The sequence below is a fragment of the Dipodomys ordii genome, unplaced genomic scaffold (assembly GCF_000151885.1).
Source record: "Dipodomys ordii isolate 6190 unplaced genomic scaffold, Dord_2.0 Scaffold6, whole genome shotgun sequence".
Lineage (NCBI taxonomy): Eukaryota > Metazoa > Chordata > Mammalia > Rodentia > Heteromyidae > Dipodomys > Dipodomys ordii.
The window spans coordinates 1750416-1762458 of NW_012267222.1; the positions used below are offsets into that span (position 1 = coordinate 1750416).

A 12043-nucleotide genomic window follows, 5' to 3' on the forward strand; every position below is an offset into this window, starting at 1 on the left:
CCTCCCCAGGTCCCGGTGCCCGGCTCCCGCCTGTGCCTGTACGAGGACGGCACGGAGGTGACCGAAGACTACTTCCCCGGCATCCCCGACGACGCCGAGCTCCTGCTGCTCACCGCCGGCCAGACCTGGCAGGGCTGTAAGTGAAGAGCCTTTGGCGAGGAGGCCGCGGTGTGGAGGCCCGCGGGCTGGAGCCGCAGCCCGGCGGAGGCTGAGAGGAAGCCCCGGTCATGTTACTGACAAGGACAGAGGGGGCGGCGGGGCTGCCTTGGTCAGAACAGGCTCTCCACGCGTGTTTGCGCAGACATGTCCCCAGGCTAACGCAGGTGGCTGTCATCCTGGGTGCTGGCTTTGGCAGGTGGTTCTTTAAGGGCCTCTGTCTGGAGGCCCGATGAGAAATCGTTCAGAAGCAGCTGGACAGCAAGTTCTGCACCTCCTGTGCCCTTCTCTGGGAGGGCATTGGGCTCTTGTGCAAAGGGGGCGTTGTTGCAGGAGGTGGATCTGGGCCGCAGGAAGGACTGGGAGCTCAGAGATGGGGAAGTCATCTGATGAAGGGCAGAGGGGGAGCTGACGGGTGGAGTTCTCACAGCCACAGGCTGAGGCTCCGCTGTCGGAAGGGACATGGGCTGGTGTGCCTCCTGAGTGGGTGACAAGCCCCTGCTCTTGGTGGGCCTCTGAGAAGCAAGTCACCACAAGGCACCTGGGCTGACCCTGTGGAGGTGGGTCTGGACCAAAATGCCGACAGGATGCATGTTTCCTTTCCTCGCGCGAGGTGGTGTTTGGACAGAGCAGGACCAGCTGCTCTCTCCATCTCCATTGCTGCCTCTGTCTTCTATCATCCTCCCTCCCTGAGGCCACTAATCCTTTCCTGGTGCCTCTGTCTCTCTCTCTCTCTCTCTCTCTCTCTCTCTCTCTCTCTCTCCAGTCCTGGGCCTTGAACTCAGGGCCTGGGCTGTGTCCTTGAGCTTCTCTGTGCCACAGCGCCACTTCCTGCTTTTTCTGCTTATGTGGTGCTGAGGAATCAAACCCAGGGCTTCATGCATGCTAGGCAAGCACTCTACCACTGAGCAATATTCCTAGCCCAGTATATTTGTTTTCTGAAGATTTAAAAATGGTGATAGGTTTGTGGGATGTTGCCAAGATAGCTGGAACGCACAAGTTATCACCTGACATAATTGTAGTTCAGCGTCAGTACCAGGAAGTGGACAGCCTTGCAGCGTGTGGATTGCTCGGTGCCATTCATGGAACCAGCGCTGCAGGCAGGTGAGGCTCTCCCACCTGAGCCCCCTGACATCGCCCCATTATAGCCTTCTAGGGTTTTTTTGCTACTGCTTTTGAGGTCCTTAGGAACCTGGTTTCACTGGATATTGAGTGCTTGGGAGGTTGCACTACTGTTGGAGGTGTGGAGTGGCTCCCAGGAGAGGGGGAAGAGGAGTGGGAGGCCTCAAGGGGGGTGGACAAAGCCGAGGGTGGGGCAGGTGTGCCTTCTCTAGGGCATCTTCCCTGACTGGAGGAGGCCACAGCAGCAGACTTGGGGTCACATGGCTGGAGGTGGCAAGCCAGGAAGAGGGCTGGTGGCGTGGAGTGTCTGAGTCTTGCAGTCCTGCGGGCTGGGTGGGGGACCTTTGTTCCTGACCAAGGTTCTGTTTGTTTCCTGCTGGTGGCAGATGTGAGTGACCTCAGCCGCTTCCTCAGCGTCTTTCAGGAGCCACACTCAGCAGTCATCCAGGCAGCCCGGCAGCTGCTGGCTGATGAGCAGGCTCCTCTGCGGCAGAAGCTCCTAGCTGACCTGCTGCACAATGCCAGCCAGAACATTGCCGCCGAGACCCGCGAACAGGACCCCCCCTGGTTTGAAGGTGTGTGGTGGGAGTGGGCGGGGGGGGGCCTACCTCAGCGGTGGCCCTGGAGAAACGGCATCCGCATCAGGTCCCCTCCGCTTCTCAGCTGGGCTGGCTGGAGGTCAGGACAGGTGCTCACTGACAGCCTGGGCCACAGGGCCTGAGCCAGAAAGGACTTGAGGGTGGGGGACGCCTGGTGCCTCTGGCTGGCCTTGGTATTTTCATTATTGTTTAAAAAGCAGTGGTAATGTAGGTAACACCAAATTCACATTTTAATCTTTTCTGGTGGTGGTGAAGGAGACTGAGTCTATGCTTCCCCTAATAATTGGCCCTTGATTTCTCCCGATGGTTTCCCTAGATGGTTTGCTTTTCTACTAGGTTTAAGTATCCTCATCTGGTTTGCTTTGCTTATTTATAACACTTTTTTTTAGGTTTAATTGCATACACCTTATGTTGTTTCGGCTTATATAAGCTTTGTGCTAGCTGTATTTGGGGCTGCTGGACTTTGAGACAGGAATCTACCTGCAGTCCCCAGCTCTCCAATAAAGAGTCATAATTTGACCTCTGAAGAAGTGCCTTCTCTGTCTCTCATGACTGAATTTCTTTACAACAGTAGTGGGGTTTGAACTCGGGGCCTCCCACTTGCTAGCCAGGTGCTCTACCACTTGAGTCATGTGGGAACACTACTGCCAGGCCACCCTTGCTTTAGTTATTTTGTAGGTAAGGTCTTAGTTTTCAGCCAGGTGAGCCTTGTACTGCAGACTGCCTACTTAGTGTCTCCTGAAGCTGGTCTTGCAGAGGTTTACTGCCACGTGTGGCTTATTGAGATGGGGTCTTGCTAACTTTTTGCCTAGGCTGGCTTCAAACCTGGATCCTCCCATGCTCTGTCTTTGGAGTAGATGGGATTACTGCCATGATCCACTCTGTCCAACCACCTTAGCCATTTCTAAGAACATTGTCTCGGTATCTGTATAGAATTGGTCCAGGCCCCCTCAGAATACCAAAGTCCACAGGTTTAGGTGAGTCCCGTATAGACTGTGGTGGTGCTCAGGCGACCTCATGTGTCTCTGTATTGTTAATGATCCAGATGAACTATGGTTGCTATATAAGTAGTTGTTATGCGACTTTCAGAAAGTGACAAAAAAAATGTACCTATATAGTAGATGTACAGTCTGGTTAGCAGAATCTCCTTGGGGGACTGAGTTTGCACTGAGTTTGTAGGTATATAGGTACATAGCCCAGGGCCACTGAGTCTGTTAGAAATAAGAGGTTCCTGGATTTGTCTGCCTGGACTGACTTTGAACATGGATTCAGATCCCAACCTCCCGAGCAGCCAGGCTCATGGGTGGGAGCCGTCGCTGTCTGGCTCCCGCCCCTTATTTCCCTTACGAGTGGAGTCATGCAGTTTTTGTCCCTTGGTGATGGCTTGTCATGCAGCAAGCTGTCCTCAGGTTCGGCCATGTCCTGTCAGGATGTTCTTCCTTGTGGGGGGCCTGCTTCACTGCCTGCACAGAGCACACTTTGTCACTTAGCCTCTGAGAGTTGGTGAGGACCTGGGAGGCTGTAGCCCTCCTGGGAAACGAAGGCTGGGGGAGAAGCCAGGAGCATTTGAGGTGCTCCAAAGCAAAACCCACACAGACCCTGCATGCCGCTTTCAGGTGTTCCTCTAGATGCAGTAGTCTGACCCCCATGTCCTGCCCCATCCCCACCCAGGCTGCCCCGTGGGCTCAGGGCATCTTCCTCCCTTGTAGGCTTGGAATCCCGATTCAGGAATAAGTGTGGCTACCTGAGGCACAGCTGTGAGAGCCGGATCCGGGGCTACCTGAGAGAGGTAAGCTCATACGGTGGCCAGGTCTTCTGCGTGGGTTCTGGGCCCAGGATGGGTGGCATTTGGTGAGCTGCCACCCCTCTACTGCTGTGTGCCTGTGTGGCCGCTGACCGAAGCCTGCAGAGGGCCGCCTGCCTAGAGAGGACACTGAGAGACGGCCTCTGACCGCTGGCTCAGCAGCACCAGAATCCAGGCTGCGTCCTGACTGGCTGTGAGCCCTGGCCTGCACATTTCATCCGTTACAGAGGTGCCCCAGCCTGTGAATGTTTTTGTCTGCAGACTGGCAGCCCGTTGTGATGTGAGCCAACCCCAAGTACAGAGGCTCCTCATTCTCTTTCTCATCCATTCTCTCTGACTGATGCCTTCACAGGTGGACTGTGGCCTCTTCCTCAGCTTTTGCTCATTTTTATCTGTGGGGCACAATGTGGTCCTCAGAGGGGCCCAGGGCTGAGGGCTGCTTTGCTGCTGGTGCTTTGTGGAGATTCCTCTTGGCCCTGAGCACTGGCTCTTGAGTAGCGAGTCACCAGCAGGCTCGTGTGGGGCAGAGTGGAAACCCCAGCACAGCTGTTCTTCACCATCAAGGCCTGCTGCCCTGACGACCTCTGTCACGCTCCATGCGTGATGCCTGAGCTTCCTACAAGTGCAGAGTGGAAGGTGGGTCTCCGTGGTGGGAGAGGCAGGCCTGTGTCTGAGGATGAGGTGTCTGTCACCAGGGAGGTCCTGGCCGTGAGGCCTTGCACCCACTGCACCTATCTCCGTTCGGCCTCCTCTGATCCCCTAGGCAGGACAGAGGTGGCTCTGGGGCAGCAGCTTGTATCGGCGGGGCTTCCTGTCCCCGTAGGCACATCTGCCAGCTGGAGCCCAGGCATTGACAGAGCTGGTGGGCTCCGTCCCTCTGCCTTTCATTGATGTGTCATCCTTGTGGTGTGGTTGGAAGAGATTCGGAGGCTGTCCTGTTCCTTGTCTTACACCCCTGCTTTGAAGCTTGGGCAAAACGTTAGTTCCTGTGGAAGCAAGACTTGCTGTGCTGCGCTGTGCAGAGGTTCCTGGGTGCAGAGCCCTGCCTGGCTGCTTGGCCTGCAGCATTGCTGCCTCCCCAGGGCCTCCTGGGCTCTCAGCTATGTCTCACTGAGGTGTTCTTCAGATCTGGTTCACAACTTGTGTTGATCCTGTGCTGATGTCCTGTGTCTGCCCACCTGCCCGTCGCTCTGCTGGGGAGGGGAAGTACCTGCTCAGTGTCCTCACCTGTGCAGGAGACTGGCACTGTGGTCCTGGCCTTCCGGGTTTCTTTCTGGTGGCAAGTGTCAGGGGAGACTGGACATGCTTGCTGTGACGAGTCACCTGTGAGCCAGAGGGCCAGGCAGCTGGAGCCGCGGCCCTTCCTCTCATGGCTAGTCTTTGCTCTCAGACCTTCTCCCTCTGCAGAGGTAGAGCAGTTCTGCTTTTCACTGCTGGCCGCCTCTGGGCTTCCTCCTGCATTAGCTGTGAGTGGCTGCAGAGATGTCTCCCCAGAGGGGCCTGCCCTGTCCCCACACACCCCTCCACACATATGGGGGCGGGGGCTGTTCTGTCCTCACACCACCTCGTGGCTGTGGCTGTCCTGTCCCTACAGCCCTCCACACATGGCTAGGTTCATGACATTCAAAAGTGTGGCACAACTGTGAATGTTCTGCTGTCTCCTGTGTTTCTCCATCAAGAGGTTCTGTGGCTGCCTCTGTCCCGTGTTTTCCTAACCTAGCTGACTCTGGGCACATGGACTGCCTGTGTCCCAGTGTTTCCTAACCTAGCTATCTGTAGGCACCTGGACTGCCTGTGTCCCAGTGTTTTCCTAGCCTAGCTGACTGTAGGCACAAGGCCTGCTTGTGTCCTGGGTTAGCTAGCTGACTGTGGGTTACTGACCGGTGCCAGCACTCTCCCTCGGGAACATGGGCTCCTCCCCTCACCCCTGCTTGCCTGACCATGGGGAAGCAGCTGTGACCACTGATTGTGTAATATCAATCTTTTCTTTTGAGAGAGAGACTTGCTATGTACGCTAGGCCAGCCTTGAACTCTTGATCCTCCTGCCTCTGCCTCTCTAGTGCTGGGATTACAGGCATGCACCTCCATGCTCTCCTTGATCTCTTTAATCCTTTCCAGCCTAATGTGCAGCGTTATGACGCAGGGGCCCTAGAGGTTTCTCAGGATGGTATAGGTGAACTGTGCCAGACCTTTAGACCACCTGACTACTTAGGCAGAGTCTGGATCTCTAGCTAGAGGGACAGAGTCCCTGAGGGCCTTGAATAGGAGGCAGTCGTAGGCTTCGGGGCATTTCCCAGGCTCAGCAGTGCCCTTGGCCCCTCCAGGTGAGTGCTTACGCCTCGGTGCTGGGTGGAGAAGCACAAGAGGAATACAGGCGGATCCTGGATGCCATGGGCCAGAAGCTTAAAGATCTGCGGTACCATGGCAGCTACTTCGACCGCAAAGCCCCGGCTGGAGTCCGACTCTGCACACCAGAAGGCTGGTTCTCCTGCCAGGTGAGCCGAGGACCCTTTATCCTGGGGTCACCCAGGTGGATGAGCACTGCCCTCCTGGGGTGTGGCTGGGAGGATATTCAGATATTGGCCTAGAAGAAGGTTTGGGTCTCACATTCAAAGTGGGCACAGAGGTGAGGCCGGTGGTGTGGTCACAGGGCCGTGGGAGCACTGACAGGAGCAGATAGGAGGCCGGTGGTGTGGTCTCGGGAGCACTGACAGGAGCAGGTAGGAGGCTGGTGGTGTGGTCTCGGGAGCACTGACAGGAGCAGGTGGGAGGCTGGTGGTAGGAGGCCGGTGTGGTCTCGGGAGCACTGACAGGAGCAGGTAGGAGGCCGGTGGTGTGGTCTCGGGAGCACTGACAGGAGCAGGTAGGAGGCCGGTGGTGTGGTCTCGGGAGCACTGACAGGAGCAGGTGGGAGGCCGGTGGTATGGTCTTGGGAGCACTGACAGGAGCAGGTAGGAGGCCGGTGGTGTGGTCATAGGGTTGAGGGAGCACTGACAGGAGCAGGTAGGAGGCCGGTGGTGTGGTCTCGGGAGCACTGACAGGAGCAGGTAGGAGGCCGGTGGTGTGGTCACAGGGCCGTGGGAGCACTGACGGGAGCAGATAGGAGGCTGGTGGTATGGTCACAGGGCCGTGGGAGCACTGACAGGAGCAGATAGGAGGCTGGTGGTGTGGTCTCGGGAGCACTAACAGGAGCAGATAGGAGGCTGGTGGTGTGGTCTCGGGAGCACTGACAGGAGCAGGTAGGAGGCCGGTGGTGTGGTCTCGGGAGCACTGACAGGAGCAGATAGGAGGCTGGTGGTGTGGTCACAGGGCCGTGGGAGCACTGACAGGAGCAGATAGGAGGCTGGTGGTGTGGTCTCGGGAGCACTGACAGGAGCAGGTAGGAGGCCGGTGGTGTGGTCATAGGGTCTCGGGAGCACTGACAGGAGCAGATAGGAGGCTGGTGGTGTGGTCTCGGGAGCACTGACAGGAGCAGATAGGAGGCTGGTGGTGTGGTCTCGGGAGCACTGACAGGAGCAGGTAGGAGGCCGGTGGTGTGGTCACAGGGCCGTGGGAGCACTGACAGGAGCAGATAGGAGGCTGGTGGTGTGGTCTCGGGAGCACTGACAGGAGCAGATAGGAGGCTGGTGGTGTGGTCTCGGGAGCACTGACAGGAGCAGGTAGGAGGCCGGTGGGTTTCCCCAGTAAGGACACAGTAGGGGAGGCTAGTCCGATCTCTGGGATAGTGACAGCAGCCTGCCTGTCCCCTGGATGGGGGAATACAAAGCCAGGGCAGTGAATGGGGAAAGGGGAGCAATTCCAGAGACAGAAAAATATGTAATCTCTCAAACAGCATCTGACTATTTTGTTTTGAATAGCCCAGTCTGGCTGCTTGGAGCTCTGCTCCTCCTGACTCTCCTCCTCCCTGCTGGGATTACAGGTGCGCCCACCATACATGGCTCAAGGGACTACCCCCGTGGGACCTGCCACCCAGTGAGCCTGTCTGTGGGTGGCAGTGAGCAGTGAGGGCCTCGAGTGTCCTTCCTGACCTCTGTCCTTTCAGGGCCCTTTCGACCTGGATGGCTGCACCTCCAAGCACTCCATCAACCCCTATGGCAGCAGGGAGAGTCGAGTCCTCTTCAGCACCTGGAATCTGGATCACGTGTAAGTGCGCATGGGCCTGGACTTCAGGTTCACACACTGGAAGAGCAGTTCTCCAGGCCTGTCCTTACTGAGGGTGTGTGACTGTCTCACTGGTAGCTGTTGGTGCTGCCTGTGTGGTTCTGGCTGGAAGCCCTAGGTATTGTGCATGGGGAAGGGATGGCTGGACAGATGCTCTTCTGCCGCTGTCCAGTGCTTGGTGCTGACCTGTTCCTCAGGGTTGGACCCCTGGCTGCCCAGGGCTGGGCTGTCAGCGGCTGTGGGCACTTGGTGGAGCGGAAGAGCCGGGAAGGGAAGCTCTGGCAGTTGTGGCGTGTCCGGGGCATGCTGCAGGTGGATGCTCTCAGCCAGCTGTGAGCTCCTGCTGAGCTAGCACAGGGTAGAGAGTCCTTGGACAGTGTGGTCTTTGCTGTTGGGGTTTTTGTTTTGAACTCAGGGTTTAATGGCTGGGTTGGCACTCCCCACTCAGAGAACACTTCTGAGGCAGGATAGATTAGGGAAAGGCAGGAATGCAAAAACAGAGTAAAGCAAATACAGGAGAATGATCCACACTCATCTACTTGCTTAAGATTGAGGGACCAAAGTTGTTTTTAGGAGAAAATGAGGCAGGGCAGACTAGTGAAAATAAGGCAGAAACACTGTACTTAGAAATACAGGAGCCCCGTCGTCTTTGTTTTAACCCTGTGCTACTTCATAAGATGCAGTATTAGCATAAGGAGAAAAAAAAGCAAGAGCAGCTTTATCCATCTGACCTTGTCTGCTGGCCCCAAGAACACATGTGCTCAGAAAACTGAGAAAGGACCTGGTAAAAACAACATGTGTTCAGGAGAAGCAAATACTTGGAAAAATGGCTTCTCCCAGCACAGAGTGCAGATTACCAAAGGATAAACATCTGTGGCAGGATCTTGATCTCGAGGATAAATACCAGACTTAAAATACATGGCAGAATGTATTCTTTCCTAGAAGGGATGCCCAAACATGGTGGTCCTATATATAAAGTACAGGTTAGTCTCAGAAACCCTGAGCCCAAGTAGTAAAGGTAAACACTTCTCTGCATAACTTTAAGTCAGACCCTGCCTTTACCATAGAAGTGCCCCTGATGTCAAAGAGTTCTGTGTCTCTCCCTTTGAGACCACCCACACTGTGTTAGAGTGGGCCTCTGCCCTTCTGCTTGCCTGTCTGTCTGCTTGCCTACTTGCTTACTCAGTCAATAAAGCTCTGCCACGTTTTCGTACCATTATGACTTGTCCAGAAATTCTTGCTCTGCAATCGATGTCAAAGACCCTAAGAGGCCCAACTTTTAGAGGGAAACTTCATAAACATTATCACCCCAGGGATACTTCCAGCCTAGTTTTTTGTGGTTTATATTTGGAGCTGAGATCTTAGGCTTTTCGGCCTAGGTGGGCTTCATCTTACGGTCCTCTGGATCTCTGCCTCCCTGCCACAGGGCAGGGTTACAGTGTGAGCCAAGGGTACCAGCATGTGATTTTTTTGTTAGTCATGGTCTTCTGTCTCTTGTCTGAGACTTTGATTTTGCCTTGGAATGTTAAATCACTGGGTCTCTTAGCTCTGCATCTGACCACAGTAGCCATTCAGTAAATATTTGTTGACTATTTTGTTGCATGTTCTATTCTACTGAGTTTTCTTTTCACGTGTCAGTTGTTCTGGTCTCTGTGCTTGCTGTTGATCTGCCTGGTTTCTTAAGGCTGTTGTCCTGCACAGAATGCTTATGCTTCATCTCCACAGCGTCACCTCCTTCTCCACTCCCAGCGCTTCCTGTGTCTCACTTCCTTTGGAGGGCAGGTGAAGGGTGCTCGCTGCCCCGTCTGCTCTGGGTTCCTAGGCCCACTGCCCTTTGGCATCTGCTCCTGTTGGCTTTCTGAGTTCTGTCTTTTTAGTGGTAGTTTCAGATTTGTTTTTTCTTGGAAAGTGATGCACATGTAGGCCTGGGTCTTCATTTCTGTTCTGACGGGCTTCTGTTCTGCTCTGTGGCAGGTTCTCTTTGGGGTTGGAGAGTGGCTATGAAGCTCCTCCAGGCCCTCATGGGCGTGGCTGGCCTAGTCCTGCTCTCCTGTGCCATGCCCCTCCACCTTTTCGCTCTGTGCTGCTGCCCTCTTCTGGTTGACTTGCTGCATGGACTGAGTTGTGTCCCCAGTTTCACACTGAGTCTGTTCCCCTGTATGATGTACCTGGAGAGATCCCTTGGGAGGTAATGAAGGTATGTGGTCACGAGGTGGGGGGCAGATCCAGCAGGACTGATGTCCTTACAATGGGGGAGGGGAAGGAGTCTCTCCCCCTTTGGGATACCATAGCAAGCTGGCCACCCACAAACCAGAAGGCGGCTGACCTGACCAACAGTCCATGCTGCACCTTCACCTTGGACTTGAGGTGTTTAGGCCTCCCCTCACCTACACACACACTTCGTTTTGGTTTGAGACCAGGACTCAGACCTCGGTATCTGATGGCTTTCACTCACTGGCTGGTGCTCTACCACCTAGGCCAAGCCTCCATTTCCTTCACATACATTTTACTGTGGCAGCAGAGAGCCAGCACTCTCTGTGCGCTTGGCAGTTGTCTGGCTTCAGTGTGTGTGCTCTATCCAGTGTTATTTCCTATTCAGAAGGGCTTTTAGCAGTCTTTGCAAAATAAGTCTGACTTTCTTATTTTTTTTTTTTGATGTTACTATTTTAATAGCTTCATTTAGGTGTAGTTTACATGTCATAAAATTTACTCATTGGAAGAGTACATTTATCAGATTTTTTTTCTTTTTTTATTGTGAAAATACTGTACAGAGGGGTTATAATGGGCGAGAAAATGAGTACATTTCTTATCAAGCATTGTTGACTCCTATAAGTCTGATTTTCAAGGCCAGCCCTGGCAGAAGTTAGCAGCACCCCTCTCAGTCGTTGGCAAGCTGAGTGTTGCGGTGTGTGTGCTGACGGTCCCAGCTGTAGGGGTTTGGCCCTGAGCAATCTCGGGACTACCTGAAAAAGCAAGAGAGGCCCTGGGACGCAGAGCACCTGCCGGGCAAGCTTCAGGCCCTAACACTTTGAAACAAGTTAGGCTAATTTGCTTTTCATTATTTTCATTTCTTTTTTATCTTTAATCATCCCTTTTAAGTACATTTAAAGGGCATCTACATGGTTGTGCTTGTGTCTGCATGGTTGTGTGGCGGCTCAAGGGTCTAGCAGGCACCTGACCCCTGGAGGTGACCACAAAGCCCTTGCAGTGCCCTGCTGGGTGTGCAGGGGCAGGGGTCACTGCACAGGACGGCGTGACTTAGGTGTGGGCCTTGGGTCAGACAGTGTGACTGGCCAGCCTCACGAAGTTCATACTTTCTGTAGAAAGGATGAGGCCTGTGGTCACGGAGGCTTGGCCTGCCTAGTAGCATTGTGTGCTTGTGTGGTATCCCTGTCTGCCCAGGGAGGGAGTACGGGCTCCACAGCTGGACTGTGCCCTGGTGCTCCTCCCTGGGCTAGCTTTGAGGCTGCGCCACACAAAAGTAGAGCTCTGTGTGGCCGGTTTCGCAGGCAGTGGGCTTCTATTCCTCATTGAGCTTGAGGGTCTCAGGGACCCAGAAACCTTGTGGTTGGTGTGAAGGTGAGGGTCCTGTGGTTGTGTAAGAGGTGAGGGTCCCGTGGCTGGTGTTGGAGGTGAGGGCTCTGTGTCTGGTGTAGGAGGTAAGGATCCTGTGGTGGTGTTGGAGGTGAGGGTCCTGTGGCTGCTGTTGGAGGTGAGGGCTCTGTGGCTGGTGTTGGAGGTGTGGGTCCCATGGCTGGTGTAGGAGGTAAGAATCCTGTGGTTGTGTAGGCGGTGAGGGTCCTGTGGTTGTGTAGGCGGTGAGGGTCCTGTGGTTGTGTAGGCGGTGAGGGTCCTGTGGTTGTGTAGGCGGTGAGGGTCCTGTGGTTGTGTAGGAGGTGAGGGTCCTGTGGTGGTGTTGGAGGTGAGGGTCCTGTGGCAGATGTAGGAGGTGAGGGTCCTGTGGTTTTGTAGGAGGTGAGGGCTCCGTGTCTGGTGTTGGAGGTGAGGGCTCCGTGGCTGGTGTTGGAGGTGAGGGCTCCGTGTCTGGTGTTGGAGGTGAGGGCTCCGTGTCTGGTGTTGGAGGTGAGGGCTCTGTGTCTGGTGTTGGAGGTGAGGGCTCCGTGTCTGGTGTTGGAGGTGAGGGCTCCGTGTCTGGTGTTGGAGGTGAGGGCTCCGTGGGTGGTGTTGGAGGTGAGGGCTC

General features: G+C 55.0%; 2 protein-coding genes and 1 long non-coding RNA gene across 6 annotated transcripts in view; all 3 read left to right on the forward strand.

The window, feature by feature from the left end:
* Dffb (DNA fragmentation factor, 40kDa, beta polypeptide (caspase-activated DNase)) overlaps positions 1-12043 on the forward strand; it is a 21542-nt gene that overhangs the window by 3343 nt on the left and 6156 nt on the right. The window contains exons 2-6 of the mRNA XM_013031557.1: positions 5-136; positions 1665-1853; positions 3587-3666; positions 6006-6176; positions 7724-7824. Of these exons, the coding sequence (XP_012887011.1) occupies positions 5-136; positions 1665-1853; positions 3587-3666; positions 6006-6176; positions 7724-7824 (673 nt within the window). The remainder of the gene's footprint in view (positions 1-4; positions 137-1664; positions 1854-3586; positions 3667-6005; positions 6177-7723; positions 7825-12043) is intronic.
* LOC105999882 lies at positions 6609-6991 on the forward strand. Its single transcript, XR_001175767.1, has 4 exons — positions 6609-6646; positions 6685-6728; positions 6833-6890; positions 6921-6991. It is a non-coding gene; the product is annotated as an uncharacterized LOC105999882 (long non-coding RNA).
* LOC105999866 (circumsporozoite protein-like) overlaps positions 10675-12043 on the forward strand; it is a 5850-nt gene continuing 4481 nt past the window's right edge. Inside the window, exons 1-2 of one of the 4 annotated variants that reach the window (XR_001175764.1) lie at positions 10675-11581; positions 11818-12033. Coding sequence is in view for 2 of the 4 variants with exons in the window: in XM_013035008.1 (XP_012890462.1) it covers positions 11593-11608; positions 11818-12042 (241 nt within the window). In the remaining 2 variants the exon portion in view is untranslated. Of the gene's footprint in view, positions 11609-11817; position 12043 lie in introns of all 4 variants that reach the window. The other 3 variants (XM_013035008.1, XM_013035018.1, XR_001175766.1) reach the window with 3 other exon arrangements.